General features: G+C 45.1%; 1 protein-coding gene across 4 annotated transcripts in view; it reads right to left on the reverse strand.

Annotated features, from left to right (window-relative positions):
* Positions 1-25,709, reverse strand: part of LOC124035603 (furin-like) — a 239,223-nt gene that overhangs the window by 93,570 nt on the left and 119,944 nt on the right. For 2 of the 4 annotated variants that reach the window (XM_046349133.1, XM_046349123.1), the window contains exons 2-3: positions 19,704-19,918; positions 18,536-18,634 (exon numbers count right to left, since the gene is read on the reverse strand). In XM_046349133.1, coding sequence (XP_046205089.1) covers positions 18,536-18,634; positions 19,704-19,910 — 306 coding nt within the window. In that variant the 5' untranslated portion in view covers positions 19,911-19,918. The remainder of the gene's footprint in view (positions 1-18,535; positions 18,635-19,703; positions 19,919-25,709) is intronic. The other 2 variants (XM_046349150.1, XM_046349143.1) reach the window with 1 other exon arrangement.

A 25,709-nucleotide genomic window follows, 5' to 3' on the forward strand; every position in this document is an offset into this window, starting at 1 on the left:
AAATTGAGATCCTCAGTTAGGTGGTTAACGGATTTTTGTCCTCTGGCGTCCTTGGGTAGGCAGAGGGAGTCTGGAAGGGCATCAAGGAATCTTTGTGTTGTCTGTGAATTTATAGCACGACTTTTGATGTTCCTTGGTTGGGGTCTGAGCAGATTATTTGTTGCAATTGCAAACGTAATAAAATGGTGGTCTGATAGTCCAGGATTATGAGGAAAACATTAAGATCCACAACATTTATTCCATGGGACAAAACTAGGTCCAGCGTATGACTGTGAGAGTGAGTGGGTCCAGAGACATGTTGGACAAAACCCACTGAGTCGATGATGGCTCCAAAAGCCTTTTGGAGTGGGTCTGTGGACTTTTCCATGTGAATATTAAAGTCACCAAAGATTAGAATATTATCTGCAATGACTACAAGGTCTGATAGGAATTCAGGGAACTCAGTGAGAAACGCTGTATATGGCCCAGGAGGCCTGTAAACAGTAGCTATAAAAAGTGATTGAGTAGGCTGCATAGATTTCATGACTAGAAGCTCAAAAGACGAAAACGTCATTTTTTTTTTTTTTTGTAAATTGAAATTTGCTATCGTAAATGTTAGCAACACCTCCGCCTTTGCGGGATGCACGGGGATATGGTCACTAGTGTAGCCAGGAGGTGAGGCCTCATTTAACACAGTAAATTCATCAGGCTTAAGCCATGTTTCAGTCAGGCCAATCACATCAAGATTATGATCAGTGATTAGTTCATTGACTATAATTGCCTTTGAAGTAAGGGATCTAACATTAAGTAGCCCTATTTTGAGATGTGAGGTATCATGATCTCTTTCAGTAATGACAGGAATGGAGGTGGTCTTTATCCTAGTGAGATTGCTAAGGCGAACACCGCCATGTTTAGTTTTGCCCAACCCAGGTCGAGGCACAGACACGGTCTCAATGGTGATAGCTAAGCTGACTACACTAACTATGCTAGTGGCAGACTCCACTATGCTGGCAGGCTGGCTAATAGCCTGCTGCCTGGCCTGCACCCTATTTCATTGTGGAGCTAGAGGAGTTAGAGCCCTGTCTATGTTGGCAGATAAGATGAGAGCACCCCTCCAGCTAGGATGGAGTCCGTCACTCCTCAGCAGGTCAGGCTTGGTCCTGTTTGTGGGCGAGTCCCAGAAAGAGGGCCAATTATCTACAAATTCTATCTTTTGGGAGGGCAGAAAACAGTTTTCAACCAGCGATTGAGTTGTGAGACTCTGCTGTAGAGCTCATCACTCCCCTAACTGGGAGGGGGCCAGAGACAATTACTCGATGCCGACACATCTTTCTAGCTGATATGCACGCAGAAGCTATGTTGCGCTTGGTGATCTCTGACTGTTTCATCCTAACATCGTTGGTGCCGACGTGGATAACAATATCTCTATACTCTCTACACTCGCCAGTTTTAGCTTTAGCCAGCACCATCTTCAGATTAGCCTTAACGTCGGTAGCCCTGCCCCCGGGTAAACAGTGTATGATCGCTGGATGATTCGCTTTAAGTCTAATACTGCGGTTAATGGAGTCGCCAATGACTAGAGTTTTCAATTTGTCAGAGCTAATGGTGGGAAGCTTCGGCGTCTCAGACCCCGTAACGGGAGGAGTAGAGACCAGAGAAGACTCGGCCTCTGACACCGACCCGCTGCTTAATGGGGAGAACCGGTTGAAAGTTTCTGTCTGCTGAATGAGCGACACCGGTTGAGCGTTCCTACAGCATTTCCTTCCAGAAACCGTGAGAAAGTTGTCCGGCTGCGGGGACTGTGCCAGGGGATTTATACTACTATCTGTACTTACTGGTGGCACAGACGCTGTTTCATCCTTTCCTACACTGAAATTACCCTTGCCTAACGATTGCGTCTGAAGCTGGGCTTGCAGTACAGCTATCCTCGCCGTAAGGCGAGCACAGCGGCTGCAATTAGAAGGCATCATGTTAATGTTACTACTTAGCTTCGGCTGTTGGAGGTCCTGACGAATCGTGTCCAGATAAAGCGTCCGGAGTGAAAAAGTCGAGGAAAAAATAAATATATGAACGGTAATTAAAAAGTGAAACCCGTAAAGTTGTCAGGTAGCAAAATAGGTTGGCAACAAAACGCAAAATTACACCTATCTATACATACTTTACATTGTTTGTGAGATGAGACATAATACCACTATTCCGAGTGTTCATTTTCGGGAGTAGCTTTCCTTACAGCGCATCTAATTTGAAAACATTTAAACTGTATTAAAGGGCCAGTGAAGTCCAAATTGTTATTTTTCCTGTGTTTTGCATCATACTGTACAACAGCTGATGAAACTAACACTGTTAAAGTAAAAAAAACACTAAAATGCAATCACTATTATATCCTGATAGTTGCTGGTTGAAAATACAATCTGCACAGGACTTTCTAATCAGCAGGTTTGCATGGGTAGGAGTTTCGGCTTGCCTGGTGTGATCACAAGCTGGAAAATTGGTTAATAGACTAATAACAAAGAGAGTCCCAAACCTCTCTGCCAATAACAGCTAGTTTTCAGTTTCCCCCTTCCCCCTTATCAGCAACTAATTGACCCGCAAAACACCAGTCTCAATGTCAACAGTGAAGAGGCGACTCCGGGATGCTGGCCTTCTAGGCATGGTTCCTCTGTCCAATGTCTGCATTCTCTTGCCCCTCTTAATATTTTATTTTTATTGGCCAGTCTGAGATATGGCTTTTTCTTTGCAACTCTACCTAGAAGGTCAGCATCACAGTCGCCTCTTCACTGTTGACGTTGAGACTGGTGTTTTGCGGGTCCTATTTAATGAAGCTGCCAGTTGAGGACTTGTGAGACATCTGTTTCTCAAACTAGACACTCTAATGTCCTCTTGTTCAGTTGTGCACCGGGGCCTCCCACTCCTCTTTCTATTCTGGTTAGGGCCAGTTTGCGCTCTTCTGTGAAGGAACTAGTACACAGCGTTGTACGAGATCTTCAGTTTCTTGGCAATTTCTCGCATAGAATAGCCTTCATTTCTCAGAACAAGAATAGACTGACGAGTTCTAGAAGAAAGGTGTTTGTTTTTGGCCATTTGAGCCTGTAATCGAACCCATAAATGCTGATTCTCCAGATACTCAACTAGTCTAAAGAAGGACAGTTTTATTGCTTCTTTAATTAGCACAACAGTTTTCAGCTGTGCTAATATAATTGCGTAAGGGTTTTCAATTGATCAATTAGCCTTTTAAAATTATAAACTTGCATTAGCTAACACAATGTGCTATTGGAACATAGGAGTGATGGTTGCTGATAATGGGCCTCTGTACGCCTATGTAGATATTCCATAAAAAAATCTGCCGTTTCCAGCTACAATAGACATTTACAACATTAACAATGTCTACACTGTATCTGTAACAATGTCTACACTGTATCTGTATCTGTCTACACTGCTTTTCTTTAAAAAACAAGGACATTTCTAAGTGCTCCCTAACTTTGATTGGAAGTGTATATAGGGCAATTTAGCAATTAGAACTTGTTATTTGTAATGGTCATGATAAATTAGGCATTGTTGTGCGATATTAGCATACAGATAAAGGCACATTATTGTCACCTTAGCTTGCTACATAACTTCTGAGTGATAGGAAGCACCACCACCAATCAGCCTACACCACTGCACACACACCGTCATTACTATGACTAGCGTAGCCTAGTCAGCAAAAAAAATAAACTTTATTTAACCAGGTAGGCTAGTTGAGTCTAGTTGAGTCTAGTTGAGAACAAGTTCTCATTTATAACATTTACAACTGTGACCTGGCCAAGATAAAGCAAAAAACAACACAGAGTTACACATGGAATGAACAAACATACAGTCAATAACACAATAGAGAAAAAGTCGATATACAGTATGCAGAAAATAAGGTAAGATAAGGGAGTTAAGGCAATAGATAGGCCATAGTGGCCATTAAACACTAGAGTGATAGATGTGCAGATGATGAAATGTGCAAGTGGAGATACTGGGGTGCAAAGGAGCAAAAAAAATACATGGGGATGAGGTATTTGGATAGGCTATTTACAGATGGGCTATGTACAGGTGCAGTGATCTGTGAGCTGCTCTGACAGCTGGTGCTTGAAGTTAGTCAGCTTCAGTGATTTTTTAAATTAGTTCCATTTATTGGCAGCAGAGAACTGGAAGGAAAGGCGGCCAAAGGATGAATTGGCTTTGGGGGTGACCAGTGAAATATACCTCCTGGAGCGCGTGCTACGGGTGGGTGCTACTATGGTGAACAGTGAGCTGAGCTAAGGTGGGGCTTTACCAAGCAAAGACTTAGATGACCTGGAGACAGTGGGTTTGGGGATGGATATGTAGTGAGGGCCATCCAACGAGAGCATAGAGGTCGCAGTGGTGGGTAGTATATGGGGCTTTGGTGATAAAACAGATGGCACTGTGATAGACCGCATCCAATTTGCTGAGTAGGATGTTGGAGGCTATTTTGTAAATGACATCGCCGAAGTCAAGGATCAGCAGGATAGTCAGTTTTACGAGGGTATGTTTGGCAGCATGAGTGAAGGATGCTTTGTTGCGAAATAGTAGCCCGATTCTAGATTTAATTTTGGATTGGAGATGTTTAATGTGAGTCTGGAAGAAGTGTGTACAGTCTGACCAGACACTTATGTATTTGTAGTTTTATAAGTAAGAACATTTTCTAAGTAAGAACAGTCCAGAGTAGGGATGCTGGACGGGCGGGCAGGTGCGGGCAGCGATCGGTTGAAGAGCATGTATTTAGTTTTACTGGCATTTAAGAGCAGTTTGAGGCCACGGAAGGAGAGTTGTATGGTATTGATGCTCGTCTGGAGGTTAGTTAACACAGTGTCCAAAGAAGAGCCAGAAGTATACAGAATGGTGTCGTCTGCGTAGAGGTGGATAAGAGAATCACCAGCAACAAGAGTGACATCATTGATGTATACAGAGAAAAGAGTCAGCCCGAGATTTGAACCCTGTGGCACTCCCAACCCTGTGACCACTTGCCAGAGGTCCGGACAACAGGCCCTCCAATTTGACACACTGAACTCTGTCTGAGAAGTAGTTGGTGAACCAGGCGAGGCAGTCGTTTGAGAAACCAAGGCTGTTGAGTCTGTCGATAAGAACGTGGTGATTGACAGAGTCGAAAGCCTTGGCCAGGTCGATGAATACAGCTGCACAGTATTATCTCTTATCGATAGCGGTTATGATATCGTTCAGCGTAGCTGAGGTGCACCCATGACCAGCTCGGAAACAAGATTGCTTAGCGGAGAAGGTACGGTGGGATTCGAAACAGTCAGTGATCTCTGTTAAATTGGCTTTCGAAGACCTTAGAAAGGCAGGGTAGAATAGATATATGTATGTAGCAGTTTTGGTCTAGAGTGTTTCCCCCTTCGAAGAGGGGGATGACCGCGGCAGCTTTCTAATCTCAGACGATAAAAAAGAGAGGTTCAACAGGCTAGTAATAAGGGTTGCAACAATTTTGGCGGATCATTTTACAAAGAGAGGGTCCAGATCTTCTAGCCCTGCTAATTTGTAGGGGTCCAGATTTTGCAGCTCTTTCAGAACATCAGCTATCTGGATTTGGGTGAAGGAGAAATGGGGTAGGCTCGGGCAAGTTGCTGTGGGGGGTGCAGGGCTATTGACCAGGGTAGGGGTGGCCAGGTGGAAAGCATGGCCAGCCGTAGAAAAATGCTTATTGAAATTCACAATTATTGTGGATTCATCGGTGGTGACAATGTTTCCTAGCCTCAGTGCAGTGGGCAGCTGGGAGCAGGTTCTCTTATTCTCCATGGATTTGACAGTGTCCCAGAACTTTTTGGAGTTTGTGCTGCAGGATGCAAATTTCTGTTTGAAAAAGCTAGCCTTTGCTTTCTTAACTGCCTGTGTATATTGGTTCCTAACTTCCCTGAAGAGTTGCATATCGCGGGGCTATTCGATGCTAATGCCGTATGCCACAGGATGTTTTTGTGCTGGTCAAGGGCAGTCAGGTCTGGAGTGAACCACGGGCTATATCGGTTCCTGGTTCAAAATCTTTTGAATGGGGCATGCTTATTTAAGATTGTGAGGAAATCACCTTAAAAGAATAACCAGGCATCTTCTACTGACGGAATGAGGTCAATATCCTTCCAGGATACTCGGGCCAGGTCGATTAGAAAGGCCTGCTCGCTGAAGTGTTTTAGGGAGTGTTTGACAGTGCAGCAGGGTGGTTGTTTGACCGCAGACCCATTACGGACTGCTGTCTGAACACACACAAATCTGATTTGGTCACCACTTGTAACTTGCTGTTTGGACAGTCAGTAGATCAACATGGAATTGAACTGTCCTGACTGTCCAAACAGCAAGTTACAAGTGACCAAATCAGATTTGTGTGTGTTTAGACAGTAGTCATTTGCTGACAAGGCTACACTAGTAACAACGGGAGTGTGTGCAGTGGTGTAGACTGATTGGTGGTGGTGTTTGTGTTTCCTATCACTCAGAAGAAGCAAGCTAAGGTGACAACAATGCCTACCATGAACGATTCCAGGCTGCATTGAATGTTCAAAATCATAGGATAAGAACATTTTTAAAGCCTCCAAGGATAACATGATCCAACTTTCAAAACAAGTCCTTTTTGGATAGCCACAGTAGTCAACTAGCTAGCTAGGTAGCTGTTTTTGGCTAGCCACAGCAGTCAACTAGCTAGCTCGGTACCGGTTTAGCTTTCTAGCACATTCACTAATTTGTTTGTAAACAATTAGCTACCACATGTTCTTGTTAAACTGTCAACAGAGTAGTTAGCAAGCAACAAGCAGAATAACAGTCTAAAAACCACTTGAGGGCAAATAAACATGATTTGACCATTCAGACATAAATCACATGGCCAGGAATCAGATTTGTATCTAACTTCAAACCTCCTATGAAGGTGGTTTGAAACGTGGCTTGATCTGATTCCATGTGTTTTTTGGCTGTTCAGACAGCAGGAAAAATAACAGATTCAAATCAGATATGCAAATAAATAGGATTTGAGTAACTGCCAATGTGAACAAGCCTTTATAGATTCAACAGAAATACAATGGATCCCATTCAGCCTTTACCAGAGTGTGTTTGACAGCTCATTTCAAACATTTCTGTGGTCATAACGCTAACGGGGGAAAAAAAAATCACAGGCAAAAGCTAGAGTATGAAAGAGTCACAGGTGTAAAGTGAAAGCATTCAATCCAACAAGATTTAAGTGAAAAGTGGATTTTGCACCCCTCAAACACAGGAAATAGATTGCTGAAAAAGACAGATCCTCAGGTAGGCCTGGTTTCTAATGATGGGCTGCTAGACACGCTGTGTCTCCTCTCTGATCCTCAAACTGTATCTGGCTTAGGAGATACATAAACCACAATACCGCTGCCACAGCCTCCAGACACACTGCACCGTGTTTGTGTGTGTGTGTAATAGCTACTGACAACTCCACAGGGAGAGAGGAGATTGGAGAGAGTGGACCTGAAAATATCCCCTCCTAAGTATGCAATAAGTAACAGTGAGGTTTGTTAAGATAGAATAAAAAAACCTGCCCCGAAAACAAATAGATTTCATCCATCCCTCACGGTGAGAGAGAGAGTGAGTATAAGAGAGGAGAGAGAGGGAGAAAAGAGATGACAAAAAGTCTCTGGTTTAATGGTGGGGGATATGCGATTCTGCCAATGTCATCTTTGCAGTGTGTGATTATTCAAAGCGAATGGAGCTAAGTCAGCCAGGCAGGGCTGAAGACACAAGACAATGGGAGGAATGGAAGAGACAGGTCCAGGATTACACTGAGAGGATTTAGCGGAAGCTTTACATGCACAAATTTACCTAAGCTTTACATTATAGTCACCAACCTATAGACCGTCATCCTTCCTCTGTATTACGCCACTTTCAGCAAAAACATGTAGTTCAATAATATTTAGATGAAACCATATTTAATACATCCATCTTGGGGAAAACACACAAATCCAACACACACTGAATATGTTTTATTCAGAACAGGTGTGCACGCACCCACACACATTTGACCCTTTCTAAAGTGTCTAAAGTGTATTGCTGTGGTCGCTGTCTGCCAAAGTGCCCATGGCCTGGCTTTGCTTTGGGCAGGATTTGTTAGAGTGAGGTTGCCAATCTGTTCCCCAGCCTGAACCCTGCTCACCTGCAGCCTGGGGTTAACTAGAGTATGTGTGTGTGTGTGACCAGGTTGAAGTTGCCCTTGTCTAAAGAGTCCTCCTGAATGAGCATAGGGATTGTGATAGAAAAATTGCATATTGACCTGGTTAATTTTATATTAATGGTTAATAATTGATATTTAACTAATAGTAAGACATTTCTGTCCTACTAGTGTCTTTGTTTGTATGGTCTCCACTCTAGTTCCCTGCAGCTAATCTGGGTGTTTGGTCACTGGAGATGGCTTGAGCTGACAAACGGGTTAAAGACTGCATTACAGAGACAAGAATGTGTTTTAGAGATAGCTTAGGTGTAGGACAATCCCTCATTGTCTCAAAATTATCTGGGAAACTAAGCCAGTGTGGGGTTAAGACAACCCACGTGCAGATAATGACAAGATGGACCCATAGTGGTTTATGATGCCCCAATCTGTATGAGGGGGGTTGAACCAACCATGACTGAGCATTGTTAGTGTCAGCTATATATAGGACTCTTGCATTTGTGTAAAGATTAGGTTTCTCGGTCCAACACTCAAGGGTGGGGGGGTCGACCAGCCTCATTATTGCAATAATTAATCAATATTAAATAAAGATGATTGTTTGAATAAGTAAGCAAATCTCTCTCAGAACTGAATTTCCACGACAGGATATATACAGGAAACTACTCTTTACCTCAAATTACAGTAGTAGTATATACAGTGCATTCAGAAAGAATTCAGACCCCTTGACTTTTTACAGATTTTGTTGTTACTAGAGGTCGACCGATTAATCGGAATTGCCGATTAATTAGGACCGAGTTCAAGTTTTCATAACAATAACAATTTTGACACCTTTATTTCATCTTTATTTAACTAGGCAAATCAGTTAAGAACACATTCTTATTTTCAATGATGGCCTAGGAATGGTGGGTTAACTGCCTCGTTCAGGGGCAGAAAGGCAGATTTTCACCTTGTCAGCTCGGGGAATCCAAACTAGTCCAATGCAATAACGACCTGCCTCTCTCTCGTTGCACTCCACAAGGAGACTGCCTGTTACACAAACGCAGTAAGCCAAGGTAAGTTGCAAGCTAGCATTAAACTTATCTTATAAAAAACAATCAATCATATAATCACTAGTTAACTACACATGGTTAATGATATTACTAGATATTATCTAGCTTGTCCTGTGTTTCATATAATCTGACTGAGCATACAAGCATACAAGTATCTAAGTATCTGACTGAGCGGTGGTAGGCAGAAGCAGGCGCGTAAACATTCATTCAAACAGCACTTTCCTCCGTTTTGCCAGCAGCTCTTCGTTGTGCGTCAACCATTGCTCTGATTATGACTTCAAACCTATCAACTCCCAAGATGAGGCTGGTGTGACTGAAGTGAAATGGCTGGCTAGTTAGCTTGCGCTAATAGCGTTTCAAACTTCACTCGCTCTGAGCCTTGGAGTGGTTGTTCCCCATGCTCTGCATGGGTAACGCTGCTTCGATGTGGTGGCTGTTGTCGATGTGTTGCTGGTTCGAGCCCAGGGAGGAGCGAGGAGAGGGACGGAGGCTATACTGTTACACTGGCAATACTAAAGTGCCTATAAGAACATCCAATAGTAATATATAATAATAATAATATATGCCATTTAGCAGACGCTTTTATCCAAAGCGACTTACAGTCATGTGTGCATACATTCTACGTATGGTCAAAGGTTAATGAAATACAAATGGTTTAGAGGAAAATAGTCCTATTATAACTTACAACCTAAAACTTCTTACCTGGGAATATTGAAGACTCATGTTAAAAGGAACCACCAGCTTTCATATTTCTCATGTTCTGAGCAAGGAACTGAAACGTTAGCTTTCTTACATGGCAAATATTGCACTTTTACGTTCTTCTCCAACACTTTGTTTTTGCATTATTTAAACCAAATTGAACACATTTCATTATCTACTTGAGGCTAAATTGATTTTATTGATGTATTATATTAAGTTGAAATAAGTGTTAATTCAGTATAGTTGTAATTGTCATTATTACAAACACATTTTTTATTATTTTAAATCGGCCGATTAATCGGTATCTGCTTTTTTTGGTCCTCTAATAATCGGTATCGGCGTTCAAAAATCATAATCAGTCGACCTCTAGTTGTTACAGCCTTATTCTAAAATTGATTAAATATATATATATTTTTTCTCATCAATCTACACACAATACCCTATAAAGACAAAGTGAAAACAGGTTTTGGAATTTTTAGCTAATTTATTAAAATCAAATAACAGAAATACCTTATTACACAAGTATTCAAACCCTTTGCTGTGAGAACTCTTTGAGACTCTAATTGAGCTCAGGTGCATCCGGTTTTCATTGATCATCCTTGAGATGTTTCTACAACTTGATTGGAGTCCACCAGTGGTAAATTCAATTGATGGGACATGATTTGGAATGGCACACAACTGTCTATATAAGGTCCCACAGTTGACAGTGCCATGTCAGAGCAAAAACCAAGTCATGAGGTCGTAGGATTTATCTGTATAGCTCCGAGAGAGGATTGTGTCGAGGCACAGATCTGGGGAAGGGTACCAAAAAATGTCTGCAGGATAGAAGGTCCCCAAGAACACAGTCGCCTCCATCACTCTTAAATGGAAGAAGTTTGGAACCACTAAGACTCTTCCTAGAGCTGGCCGCCTGGCCAAACTGAGCAATCGGGGAGAAGGGCCTTGGTCAGGGAGTTGACCAAGAACCCGATGGTCACTCTGACAGAGCTCTAGAGAACCTTCTAGAAGAACAAACATCTCTACAGCACTTCACCAATCAGGCCTTTATGGTAGAGTGGCCAAATGAAAGCCAGTCCTCAGTAAAATAGTTTACCAAAAGGCACCGAAGGACTCTCAGACCATGAGAAACAAGATTTTCTGGTCTGATGAAACCAAGATTGAACGCTTTGGCGTGAATGAAAAGCGTCACGTCTGGAGGAAACCTGGCACCCTCCCTACGGTGAGGCTGTGGGGGTGTTTTTCAGCAGCCGGGACTGGGAGACTAGTCAGGATCAAGGGAAAGATGAACGGAGCAAAGTACAGAGAGATCCTTGATGAAAACCTTCTCCAGAGCATTCAGGAACTCAGATTGGGGCTAAGGTTCACCTTCCAACAGGACAACGTCCATAAGCACACAGCCAAGACAACGCAGTAGTGGCTTCGGGACAAGTCTCTGGATGTCCTTGAGTGGCCCAGCCAGAGCCCGGACATGAACCCGATCCAACATCTCTGGAGAGACCTGAAAATAGCTGTGCAGCGACACTCCCCATCCAACCTGACAGAGCTTGAGAGGATCTGCAGAGAAGAATGGGACCAATCCCCCAAATAAAGGTGTGCCAAGCTTGTAGCGTCATACCCAAGAAGACTCGAGGCTGTAATCCCTGCCAAAGCCGCTTCAACAAAGTATTTCGTAAAGGGTCTGAAAACTTATGTAAATGTGATAATTCCGTTATTTTATTTTTAATACATTTGTAAACATTTCTAAAAACCTGTTTTTGGTTTGTCATTAGTTTAGAATAAGTAACGTAACAAAATGTGAAAAAAGTGAAGGAGTCTGTGTCACGATCGTCGTATGGAGTGGACCAAAGCGCAGCGTCGTGTGAATACATTCTTCTTTATTGAATGAAGAACATGAAGAACACTTAAACAAAAGAACAAAAAACTAATAAGACGGCCGTGACAGCTATATAAACAATGTGCTAACGTGCAACATAACAAAGACAATAACCCACAAAATACCCAAAGAAGGTGGCTGCCTAAATATGGTTCCCAATCAGAGACAACGATAAACACCTGCCTCTAATTGAGAACCAATCTAGGCAACCAAAGATCTACATAAACACTTAGATGGAAACAACCCCATAAATCTACAAAACCCCTAGACAGTACAAACACCCTAGATAAGACGAAAACACACATGTCACCCATGTCACACCCTAACCTAACCAAAATAATAAAGAAAACAAAGAATACTAAGGTCAGGGCATGTCAGTACCCCCCCACAAAGGTGCGGACTCCGGCCGCAAAAACCTAATCTAAAGGGGAGGGTCCGGGTGGGCCTCTTTCACGGCAGGCGGCTCGGGTGCTGGACGTGGACCCCACTCCACCATAGTCTTAGTCCGCTTTTGTGGCCTCCTAGGAACGGCGACACTCGCCGCCAACCTAGGACTGGCAACCCTACTAAAGGGCCCCACTGGACTGAGGGGCAGCTCCGGACTGAAGGGCAGCTCCGGACTGAGGGGCAGCTCTGGACTGAGGGGCAGCTCCGGACTGAGGGGTAGCTCAGGCTCTGGCAGCTCCTGGCTGGCTGACGGATCTGGCATCTCCTGGCTGGCTGACGGCTCTGGCAGGTCCTGGCTGGCTGACGGCTCTGGCAGGTCCTGGCTGACTGACGGCTCTGGCAGCTCCTGGTTGACTGGCGGCTCAGGACAGATGGGAGACTCTGGCGGCTCAGGACAGGCGGGAGACTCTGGCGGCTCAAGACAGGCGGGAGACTCTGGCGGCTCAGGACAGGCGGGAGACTCTGGCGGCTCAGGACAGACGGGAGACTCTGGCGGCTCAGGACAGACGGGAGACTCTGGCGGCTCAGGACAGACGGGAGACTCTGGCGGCTCAGGACAGGCGGGAGACTCTGGCGGCTCAGGACAGGCGGGAGACTCTGGCGGCTCAGGACAGGCGGGAGACTCTGGCGGCTCAGGACAGGCGGGAGACTCTGGCGGCTCAGGACAGGCGGGAGACTCTGGCGGCTCAGGACAGGCGGGAGACTCTGGCGGCTCAGGACAGGCGGGAGACTCTGGCGGCTCAGGACAGGCGGGAGACTCTGGCGGCTCAGGACTGGCGGGAGACTCTGGCGGCTCAGGACTGGCGGGAGACTCTGGCGGCTCAGGACTGGCGGGAGACTCTGGCGGCTCAGGACAGGCGGGAGACTCTGGCGGCTCAGGACAGGCGGGAGACTCTGGCGGCTCAGGACAGGCGGGAGACTCTGGCGGCTCAGGTCAGGCGGGAGACTCTGGCGGCTCAGGTCAGGCGGGAGACTCTGGCGGCTCAGGACAGGCGGGAGACTCTGGCGGCTCAGGACAGGCGGGAGACTCTGGCGGCTCAGGACAGGCGGGAGACTCTGGCGGCTCAGGACAGGCGGGAGACTCTGGCGGCTCAGGACAGGCGGGAGACTCTGGCGGCTCAGGACAGGCGGGAGACTCTGGCGGCTCAGGACAGGCGGGAGACGCTGGCGGCTCAGGACAGGCGGGAGACGCTGGCGGCTCAGGACAGGCGGGAGACTCTGGCAGCTCCGGACAGGCGGGAGACTCTGGCAGCTCAGGACAGACGGGAGACTCTGGCAGCTCAGGACAGACGGGAGACTCTGGCAGCTCAGGACAGACGGGAGACTCTGGCAGCTCAGGACAGACGGGAGACTCTGGCAGCTCAGGACAGACGGGAGACTCTGGCAGCTCAGGACAGATGGGAGACTCTGGCAGCTCAGGACAGATGGGAGACTCTGGCAGCGCTGGAGAGGAGGAAGGCTCTAGCAGCGCTAGACAGGCGGGAGCACCTGTAGGCAAAAGACGGAGAGACAGCCTGGGCGGGGGGCTGCCACCGGAGGGCTGGTGCCTGGAGGTAGCACTGGATAGACCGGACCGTGCAGGCGCACTGGAGCTCTTGAGCACCGAGCCTGCCCAACCTTACCTGGTTGGATGCTCCCCGTAGCCCGACCAGTGCGGCGAGGTGGAATAGGCCGCACTGGGCTGTGCTGGCGTACCGAAAGGCTGGTGCCATGTACGCTGGCCCGAGGAGACGCACTGAAGACCAGATGCGTAAAGCTGGCTTCATGGCACCTGGCTCGATGCCCACTCTAGCCCGGCCGATACGCAGAGCTGGAATATACCGCACCGGGCTATACACACGCACTGGGGAAACTGTGCGCTCCACCTCATAACATGATGCCTGCCCGGTCCCTCTCTCTCTCCGGTAAACACAGGAAGTTGGCGCAGGTCTCCTACCTGGCTTCGCCACACTCCCTCCTTCCCAAGACATTTTTGGGGCTGCCTCTCGGGCTTCCAGCCACGCTGCCGTGCTGCCTCCTCATACCTGCGCTTCTCTGCCTTCGCTGCCTCCAGCTCTGCCTTGGGACGGCGATATTCACCCGGCTGTTTCCATGGTCCCTTGCCGTCTAATATCTCCTCCCAAGTCCAGGAGTCTTGTGTTCGCTGCTGCTGCTGCTGCCCGTTACCACGCCGCTTGGTCCTTGGTTGGTGGGTTATTCTGTCACGATCGTCGTATGGAGTGGACCAAAGCGCAGCGTGGTGTGAATACATTCTTCTTTATTGAATGAAGAACACAAAGAACACTTAAACAAAAAACGAATAAGACGAACGTGACCGCTATATAAACAATGTGCTAACGTATAACATAGACAATAACTCACAAAATACCCAAAGAAGATGGCTGCCTAAATATGGTTCCCAATCAGAGACAACGATAAACACCTGCCTCTAATTGAGAACCAATCTAGGCAACCAAAGATCTACAAAAACACTTAGATGGAAACAACCCCATAAATCTTGAAAATCTTGAAATTGATGAAAGAACGAGATTATGCTCTAAAAATAGCCCTAAAATCTAAATTAGAGCATGACAGACGTAGGTTTACCATGTTGAGAAATAAGGTGATAAATGAAATCAGACAGGCCAAGGCAAACTTTTTATTAACATAATTGGTGAAGCAAAGGGAAATTCTAAATTGATATGGGAGAATCTAAAAAAGTTAACAGGGAAAGACCATAGTAACACTGCAAAAAGACTAGAAATCATGGTGAATAACAATCTAACACAGGATGCAGTTGAAATAGCAACAGCCTTCAATTCCTACTTTATTGACTCTGTCAGGTTACTGACACAGAACCCCTCCACTGATTTCTTGGACTCAGTGCTAGTGAATGACACTCAACCTGTCTTCATCATAAGGGAGGTTTCTGAGTCAAAGGTGAACAAGGTGATTAGCTCACTAAAGACCTCTAAAGCCAAAGATGTGTTTGGGATGGACTCTACCTTTCTTAAAAACTACAAAGAGTCACTCATTGGCCCCATTACTAAGGTCACCAACACATCTATTGGTCTCGGTGTGTTTCCAAGGGTATGGAAGTCGGCCATAATAACGGCAATCTTTAAATCAGGCGACCCTGCTGACGTGAGTAACTACAGGCCCATTAGTATACTACCTGTGGTGTCAAAGGTTGTTGAAAAGTGTGTAGCAGAACAACTGATTGCCCACCTCAACAACAGCCCCTTCACATTACACTCCATGCAGTTTGGCTTCTGTGCGAAACACTCCACAGAAACGGCCAACTGCTTTCTTCTGGAAAATGTGAAGTCCAAGATGGACAAAGGGGGTGCTGTTGGGGCTGTGTTTCTGGACCTAATGAAGGCTTTTGATACTGTTAACCATGAGATTCTCATCACAAAATTGTCCAAGTTCAACTTTTCCCCTGATGCCTTGAGATGGATGAAATCATACCTTGAAGGCAGAACTCAGTGTGTCAGAGTGAGCAATGAGCTGTCGCCCACTCGTAGCTATGATGTGGGCGTGCCCCAAGGGTCAATACTGGGGCCCCTCCTGTTCAGCCTGTACATTAATGATCTGCCTTCTGTCTGTACTGGGTCTGAAGTTCAAATGAATGCAGATGATACAGTGATATATGTGCATGCAAAGAGCAAACAACAAGCTGCACAAGAACTCACTACTGTAATGGTCCAGGTTACAAAGTGGCTCAGTGACTCGTGTTTGCATCTCAATGTGAAAAAAAACTGTTTGCATGTTCTTCACAAAGAGGGCAACAGATGCTACTGAGCCAGATGTCTATGTGTCAGGGGAGAAGCTCCAGGTGGTATCCGGTTTTAAGTACCTTGGCATCATACTTGATTCCAACCTCTCTTTTAAAAAGCATGTGAAAAAGGTAATTCAAATAACCAAATTCAACCTAGCTAATTTCTGATTTATACGAAATTGTTTGACTACAGAGGTAGCAAAACTGTACTTCAATTCTATGATACTCCCCCACTTAACATACTGCTTGACTAGTTGGGCCCAAGCTTGCTGTACAACATTAAAACCTATTCAGTCTGTCTACAAACAGGCTCTCAAAGTGCTTGATAGGAAGCCCAATAGCCATCATCATTGTCACATCCTTAGAAAGCATGAGCTCTTGAGTTGGGAAAATCTTGTGCAATACACCGACGCATGTCTTGTATTCAAGATCCTAAATGGCCTGGCTCCCCCTCCACTCAATATTTTTGTTAAACAGAAAACCCAGACATATGGCAGCAGATCCACAAGGTCTGCCATGAGAGGTGACTGTATAGTTCCCCTAAGGAAAAGCACCTTTAGTAAATCTGCATTCTCTGTGAGAGCTTCCCATGTCTGGAATACACTGCCGTCAGACACACATAACTGCATCACATATCACACTTTCACAAAATGCTTGAAGACCTGGCTAAAGGTCAATCAGATTTGTGAACATGGTCCCTAGCTGTGTGTTGCCGCTTTCCATGTTGTCTGTTGTCTGTAGCTTGTGAGGTGTGGAAACACTTTGTTGCTTTTATGAATTTTGTTTTGCTGCTTTTTGTTCTATGTTGCTCTGTCTGTATGCTATGTCTTGCTTGTCCTATGTTGCTATGTCTTGCTTGTTCTATGGTGCTATTGTCTATATTGTAATTGTTTTTAATAACCTGCCCAGGGACTGCGGTTGAAAATTAGCCGGCTGGCTAAAACCGGCACTTTTACTGAAACGTTGATTAATGTGCACTGTCCCTGTAAAAATAAAATAAACTAAACTAAACTACAAAACCCCTAGACAGTACAAATACCCTAGATGAGACAAAAACACACATATCACCCATGTCACACCCTGACCTAACCAAAATAATAAAGAAAACCAAGGATACTAAGGTCAGGGCGTGACAGTCTAAATACTTTTCCCAAATGCACTGTAGATATATTGTATATATACAGTAAGACTGATTCCTACCCAAATACCAAAGCACCCTAAGTTAGATGGATTCCTGCCTCCATCTCCTTCTCTCATTCCTTCCTATCTTATCTGATCTCCCCATCTTATTACTTTCTCACAGATCTTATTTCTCCAGTTATCTTTTACGCCTACTGTATCTTATTGCTTTTTGAATGTAATCTTCACTAAGCTTCCAGCTAGACTGACACCCACAGCTTTCTATAGCTTATCATAGCCAAGTGGCTCACTGTCCACTTAGGTTGACATAGCTGTAAGTCGCTCTGGATAAGAGCGTCTGCTAAATGACTTAAATGTAAATGTAAGCCTGGGTGAAAGCTCCTTTCTCTTTCTGGAAGCGGGCAGAAAAGCCTGAAGAAAGGAATAGATACCTGCACTGTTGACAGCTCCTGTATACTGTTTCTAATTGCAACAGGCGTCTACATCAGTTTTTATTTTTCTGTTTTTTTGGGCTCCGCATCAGGAAAACTGCTGGATGTACACTACCTTTCAAGAACTTGACCCTGGCTAGGAGGGACAGCTAGCTGCAGGTCGTTCACGGCACACCTGTTTTCACTTCAATTCAAATTTGATTGGTCACATACACATGGTTAGAAGATGTTATTGCGAGTGTAGCGAAATGCTTGCATACTTTTTTTATACACTTTATAACTGTGACCCCAGTGTTAGCTACCCTGCAAACAAGGTCCCCTACCTCCATCTCCTCATCCAAACAACACAGTTCTGCCTGTAACTATACTGCAGAATGCAGAATGAGCGCATGCTAGAGGAACTGAACTTGACAAGTAGAGTTTTGATGCAGAATTATGCTGGAGGATTTGAATTGAACAAGCTGACTTTGAGGTAAAAAAGACTAGTTCTCTTGGGCTGCGAGAGCTGAGAGCTCATTTACAGCCAGCTGCCTAAATGAAGCTTACTCCTCGAGCTGTGAACGTCTTTGTGTAACAGATGGGCCAATGTCTGGATTCCTCTTCTCATTAACATTTGGATAAAAACAATGCTTTTACAAGACTTGCCGCAAAATGAGAACGCAAACACACAGACCAGCTGTTGTTGTTGTGTTGTTTGGAGGAAGATTTGCATATTTATGACTCCACACACCTGGGGGAGGTCAGAACAGAAGCATATGGATGGAAGTGTGCAAAGCTGTTGATATAGGGAACAGTATGTAGAGAGTTTGACAAACTGTCCTCCATGATGGCACCAAACGTTTCATGATAGAAACGTTCTTCTTTGCATTTTTACTTGTAGGCCTAATTGTTTTGGAAAATATGTTGGCAACATGGCATGCACTTGAGTAGTGAAGATTTGGGAAACCTTGCTTTATGGTGCATTGGCTGTGTACAGTAACCTACCTGTGGTTCCTTCTGTAGTCGTACGTGTGTTCCCCTGTGGCCTGATAGGGATCTCTTCACCACGGTGTGATGCCGGAAGTGATAATAACTCCCAAACACCTGCAGACACAGAAAAATAACATTGAGACACTGATATGCAGTCCCAATGAAAACCAAAGATACATATCGATAGCACTAGCGCACCCTTGTACACACATATACATACACGCACGCAAACACACATTACATTCTCAGATCGCTAGAGACAGACAAATCAATTTTATAAAACGGTTACATTTGGATCCTGGATGCTGATGGTTGATAGCAGGGAGTGCCTGTTACCAGTTCCATTACATGTATCAATGTGCATCCACTGTCCCACAGCCCAGCCAGGCACACATAAACTTTATCTCCCCTGGAAAAAAGTGTCTAGACATTATTTCCCCATGCTCCCTGCCTAGTATTTGGTTTGGTACAGCGGGGGTTAATATAAGCCTCGCTGCCTGCTTATCCGACCTGTACAGAAAGCCACAGTTTTTTTTAAATCTCCGCCGTGCCATGCATATGAACGTCATGAGACTGACAGCTTCATTTATCAGGATCACTGTAATGGATATAGCCAAAGAATAGCAAATAGAAACAAAGGTAAAACAAACGAAAATGCACATTGTTTGCTGTCATTTCAGCTGCTTGATGTGATTGTGTGTTAGCTTTAGTTGGCTAGGTAGCTAGCCAGAAAAGGAAAAGTGACGTTAGCCTAGTTATCCTCCATAACAGTGCTTATAAAAAGTCTACACCCCCTCGAACGTTTTCACATTTTGTTGAGTTACACTGCCTGCGTGAATGGGCCACTTCAGGTTGTCAGTGATGTGCATGCCGAGAAACTTGAAGCTTTTCAACCTCTTAACCCCGTTAATTTGAGGAGCGTGCTCTCTCCATGATCAGTTCTTTTGTTTTGTTTCTTTTGACATTGAGGGAGAGGTTATTTTTCTGGCACCGCTTCGCCAGGGCCCTCACCTCCTCCCTTTAGTCTTGTCGTTGTTGGTAATCAGGCCTACCATGGTTGTCGTCTGCAAACTTAAAGATTGAGTTTGAGACGTGCTTAGCCACACAAAGAGTACAGGACGGGGCTGAGCATGCAACCTTGTGGGGTGTTGAGGATCAGCATAGCAGAGGTGTTGTTGCCTACCTTCACCACCTGGTGTTGGCCTGTCAGGAAGTCCAGGACCCAGTTGCACAGGGCGGGGTTCAGGCCCAGAGCCCTGAGCTTAGTGATGTGCTTGGAGGGTACTATGGTGTTGAAGGCTGCGCTGTAGTCGATGAACACCATTCTTACACATGTATTCTTCTTGTCCGGATGGGATAGGGCAGTGCAGTGCGATGGCGATTGCGTCATCTGTGGATCTGTTGGGGCGGTATGCAAATTGTAGTGGGTTTAGGGTGTTGGTTAAGGTGGAAGTGATATGTTACTTAACAAGCCTCTCAAAGCCCATGATGACAGAAGTGAGTGGTACCAGGTGATAGTTATTTAGTTCAGTTACCTTTGCTTTCTTGGGTTCAATAGGAACAATAGTGGACAACTTGAAGCAAGTGGGGACAACAGACTGGGATAGGGAGAGATTGAATATGTCCGTAAATATTCCAGCCAGCTAGTCTGCCCATGCTCTGAAGACTGGGCTTGGGATGCCATCTGGGCCGGCAGCCTTGTGAGGATTAACACGCTTAAATGTCTTACTCAGGTCGGCCACCTAGAACGAGAGCTCACAGTCCTAGTGGGTGGCAGCGGCACACATCGGCGGCACTGTGTTTTTATTGAAGCGGGCAAAGAAAGTTTTAGGTTTGCCCGGGAGTGAAATGTCGTTGTCTACGACTTTACAATCCGCGATTGTCTAGAATTTCGTGTCTGCGCTGTTGAATTGCAACTCCAATTTGTCCCTGTACTGATCTTTTGGCTGTTTAATTGCTATACGGAGGGCATAGCTGGAATGCTCAATGTTTCCAGTTACCTTTCCATGGTTAAATGTGGTGGTTTGCGCTTTCAGTTTTGTGTAAATATTGCTTTCTATGCACGGTGTTTGGTTCGGATAAGTTCTATTTGGCCTAGTGGGAACAATATCCTCTATGCACTTCCTGATAAACTCAATCACTGAGTCAGTGTATACGTCAATGCTATTCTCAGAGGCAACACGGAACATATCCCAGTCCGCTTGATCAAAACAATTCCGATTGGTACTTCCTGTTTAAATTTCTGCCTATAGGAGGGGAGTAGCAGAATAGAGGCATGATCTGATTTGCCAAAGAGAGGGCGGGGGAGGGCCTTGTAGCCATCCCGGGAAGGGGGAGTAGCAATGATCAAGAGTTTTCGATGAGCGAGTTGATAAATCTTTGGTAGTGTTTTCCTCAGATTCGCTTTATTAATTCCCAAGCTACAGTAAATGCTACCTCAGAACATGTGTTTTTCAGTTTGCACAAAGTCCAATGTAGTTCCTTGAGCCGTTACGGTGTTGGCTTGAGGGGGAATATACACGGCCAGGACGATGACCGAAGATAATTCTCTCAGGAGGTAATGAGGTTGACATTTGATGGTGAGGTATTCCAGATCACACCATGAGTAGTTTATCATGAAACATACATTTCACCTTTATTTTTCTTCCTTTCTTTCTGTCCGTGCGATGTATGGAGAACCCTGCTGGATGGACGTGGACAGTATATCCGGAGGGATCCATCACTGAGTAACTGCCTCCTTTTTTCAAGCATGGGGGTGGCTGCATCATGGTATGGGTATATTTGACATTGGCAAAGACTGGGCTATTTTTCAGGATGAAAAGAAACGGGGTGGAGCTCAGCACAGCCAAAATCCTAGAGGAAAACCTGCTTCAGTCTGTTTTACACCAGACACTGGGAGAGGAATTCACCTTTCAGCAGGACAATAACAACACGCTTACCAAGAAGATAGTGGATGTTTCTGAGTGACAAATTTATCTGTGACAAGAGTTGAAAATTGCTGTCTATCCGTGATCCCGAACACCTTGACAGAGTTTAAAGAATTTTGAAAAGAATAACAGGCAAATATTGCACAATACAGGTGTGTAAAGCAGTTATGAGATTTACTCAAGAAGACTCACAGCTGTAATTGCTGCTGTAATTGCTGCAAATGTGTTTCTAAGATGTATTGACTCAGGGGGGTGAATACATACATTACAGAGTATTTTTGTGTAGATCATAGACAGAAAATGACAATTAAATCAATTTTAATCCCACTTTGTAACACACTACAATTTGAGGCAATCTAAAGGGGATTGTCGCCTATTTACACATTATTTATTCAATCATTATTCGCTGAAGTTTTTGTTGCCTATTTATCAATTATTTATTAAATCATTATTTATTGAAGTTATTGTCTCTCGTCATCATTGCACCTCTGCTAGCTAGCTTCATGCCAATGATTTGTTCAGCATAGCAACTTGGAATTAATATAATGAACGGCTGGGTCAAAACATGATAATATAAAATAACCACCAGCCTGTTTGGTCAGCAATTTCAGAACCTCAGAACTAGGGGTGTGCCGACATAGCCATACAGGTATTCATAATTGTATCAGTAAATTGAGAGTTGATAGTTGGATCGGATGATACTTGTGATCGGAAAAAACTTAAGTGTTTTAATATGCCTAAATAGGTGTTGGCAAATTACCACCCTGCACGTTCTCACTGCAAAAAAAGCTGCAGATTAGGAGCTGCATGCGGACGGGTGGGTGTGTTTGTGTTTGTGTGCCCTCAACTTGCATTGGGCAGATCAGTCAGAAAGTGCATTAGCGGTTCATTTTTCTCTCTACCCTTGCCCCACTTGTTAGATATTATGCACATTGATAGTTTGGGAGAAAATGTACTCGACCATGTGATTTATCATAGTAGCAGGTAGCAGCAATCTAAATGATCAGACTGAAAACGTGAGGAAAAGTGATCGGGTAAAATTATGGGCAACCAGGTGAAATACAGCTTCACTCCATCCAATCAGAGAGGCAGGATCAACATACTGCCAGCCCTTCTCTTTACAGACAGGCAAACTAGTCAGTCGAGTTATTTAGACCACACACATGACTGACTCAAAGACAAGACAGTATGGTTTAGAAAAGATGCTTGCTGGCACCCGAAATGTTTTGATCATAATCGTACTCAGAAAATGTATCATATTCGTTACGATATTCGTTTTCTCCGACCACTCGGCACACCCTTACTCAGAACTAACAACAGGCTTTAGCCCATACTATATCATCTGGTGGAAGGATGAAATAAAACTTTCACTGAACAAAAATATAAACGCAACAATTTCAAAGATTTTACTGAATTACAGTTCATATATGGAAATCAGTCAATTGAAATAAATGTATCATACCCTTTTATATTTATTCATTATTTTACCAGGTAAATTGACTGAGAACACATTCTCATTTACAGCAACGACCTGGGGAATAGTTTCAGGGGAGAGGAGGGGGATGAATGAGCCAACTGTAAACTGGGGATTATTAGGTGACTGTGATGGTTTGAGGTCCAGATTGGTAATTTAGCCAGGACACCAGGGTTAACACCCCTACTCTTACGATAAGTGCCATGAGATCTTTAATGAGCTCAGAGAGTCAGGACACACGTTTAACGTCCCATCTGAAAGACGGGACCCTACACAGGGCAGTGTCCCCAATCACTGCCCTGGGGAATTGGGATATGTTTTAGACCAGAGGAAAGAGGGCCTCCTACTGGCCCTGCAACACCACTTCCAGCAGCAGGACCAACCCAGCTTAGTTTCAGAAGCAAGCCAGCAGTGGTATGCAGGGTGGTATGCTGCTGGCCCTCACTTCACACCCTAATCTATGGATTTCACATGACTGGGAATACAGATATGCATCTGTTGGTCACAGATACCTTAACAAAGGTAGGGGCGTGGATCAGAAAACCAGTCAGTATCTGGTGTGACCACCATTTGTCTCATGCAGTGTGACACATCTCCTTTGCATAGAGTTGATCAGGCTGTTGATTGTGGCCTGTGGAATGTTGTTCCACCCCTCTTCAATGGTTGTGCGAAGTTACTGGATATTAGCAGAAACTGGAACATGCTGTCGAGACAGAACAACTCAAACATGCTCAATGGGTGACATGTCTGGTGAGTATGGAGGCCATGGAAGATCTGGGACATTTTCAGCTTCCAGGAATTGTGTACAAATCCTTGCAACATGGGGCCGTGAATTATCATGCTGAAACATTAAGTGATAATCCCTGGGTTCTCATGCCTTATTGCTTAAACACACCTGTGCCGTGCGACACACACATATCCATTGTGGTACCTGCAGACACAGAGACACACTCATACATCTATCTCACACCTGCAAAGTGGACCGAGAGACCCAGCCAGTGAAGGATACTTGTCCTCACTATTAATCCATGCTTTTGTCACTTCTAAGTTAGACTACTGCAATGCTCTACTTTCCGGCTATCCGGATAAAGCACTAAATAAACTTCAGTTAGTGCTAAATACGGCTGCTAGAATCCTGACTAGAACCAAAAAATTTGATCATATTACTCCAGTGCTAGCCTCTCTACCCTGGCTTCCTGTCAAAGCAAGGGCTGATTTCAAGGTTTTACTGCTAACCTACAAAGCATTACATGGGATTGCTCCTACCCATCTCTCTGATTTAGTCCTGCCGTACATACCTACACGTACGCTACGGTCACAAGACGCAGTCCTTCTAATTGTCCATAGAATTTCTAAGCAAACAGCTGGAGGCAGGGCTTTCTCCTATAGAGTTCCATTTTTATGGAATGGTCTGCCTACCCATGTAAGAGACGCAAACTCGGTCTCAACCTTTAAGTCTTTACTGAAGACTCATCTCTTCAGTGGGTCATATGATTGAGTGTAGTCTGGCCCAGGAGTGGGAGGGTGAACGGAAAGGCTCTGGAGCAATGAACCGCCCTTGCTGTCTCTTTGCCTGGCCGGTTCCCCTCTTTCCATTGGGATTCTCTACCTCTAACCCTATTACAGGGGCTGAGTCACTGGCTTACTGGGGCTCTCTCATGCCGTCCCTGGAAGGGGTGTGTCACCTGAGTGGGTTGATTCACTGATGTGGTCATCCTGTCTGGGTTGGCGCCCCCCCCTTGGGTTGTGCTGTGGCGGAGATCTTTGTGGGATATACTCAGCCTTGTCTCAGGATGGTAAGTTGGTGGTTGAAGATATCCCTCTAGTGGTGTGGGGGCTGTGCTTTAGCAAAGTGGGTGGGGTTATATCCTTCCTGTTTGGCCCTGTCCGGGGGTGTCCTCGGATGGGGCCACAGTGTCTCCTGACCCCTCCTGTCTCAGCCTCCAGTATTTATGCTGCAGTAGTTTATTTGTCGGGGGGCTACGGTCAGTTTGTTATATCTGGAGTACTTCTCCTGTCCTATTCGGTGTCCTGTGTGAATCTAAGTGTGCGTTCTCTAATTCTCTCCTTCTCTCTTTCTTTCTCTCTCTCGGAGGACCTGAGCCCTAGGACCATGCCCCAGGACTACCTGACATGATGACTCCTTGCTGTCCCCAGTCCACCTGGCCGTGCTGCTGCTCCAGTTTCAACTGTTCTGCCTTATTATTATTCGACCATGCTGGTCATTTATGAACATTTGAACATCTTGGCCATGTTCTGTTATAATCTCCACCCGGCACAGCCAGAAGAGGACTGGCCACCCCACATAGCCTGGTTCCTCTCTAGGTTTCTTCCTAGGTTTTGGCCTTTCTAGGGAGTTTTTCCTAGCCACCGTGCTTCTACACCTGCATTGCTTGCTGTTTGGGGTTTGAGGCTGGGTTTCTGTACAGCACTTTGAGATATCAGCTGATGTACGAAGGGCTATATAAATACATTTGATTTGATGACTATGCATAAACACACACCACACCTCCATAGACTAAGACATCTATTACCCATGGCTGAGGATGGATGGTAACATCCATCTCAGGTCATTAGCAGTAGCAGACACATTCATTAAGAAAACAACCCCCAGTTACTGTGCCACTGGTACACATACTTCATAATGCTGGTGCCATTGTCCATTACACAATCCCATTCACTCATGAAATAGCTTTTAATGCTAGGGAAAGGCAGATACTGTACACTACACCCTTCCTCTGTCCTCCTCACAACCTTCTGTCTGTGACCTCCAACTTTGCTGTCAGTC

Source organism: Oncorhynchus gorbuscha, linkage group LG01 (assembly GCF_021184085.1).
Source record: "Oncorhynchus gorbuscha isolate QuinsamMale2020 ecotype Even-year linkage group LG01, OgorEven_v1.0, whole genome shotgun sequence".
Lineage (NCBI taxonomy): Eukaryota > Metazoa > Chordata > Actinopteri > Salmoniformes > Salmonidae > Oncorhynchus > Oncorhynchus gorbuscha.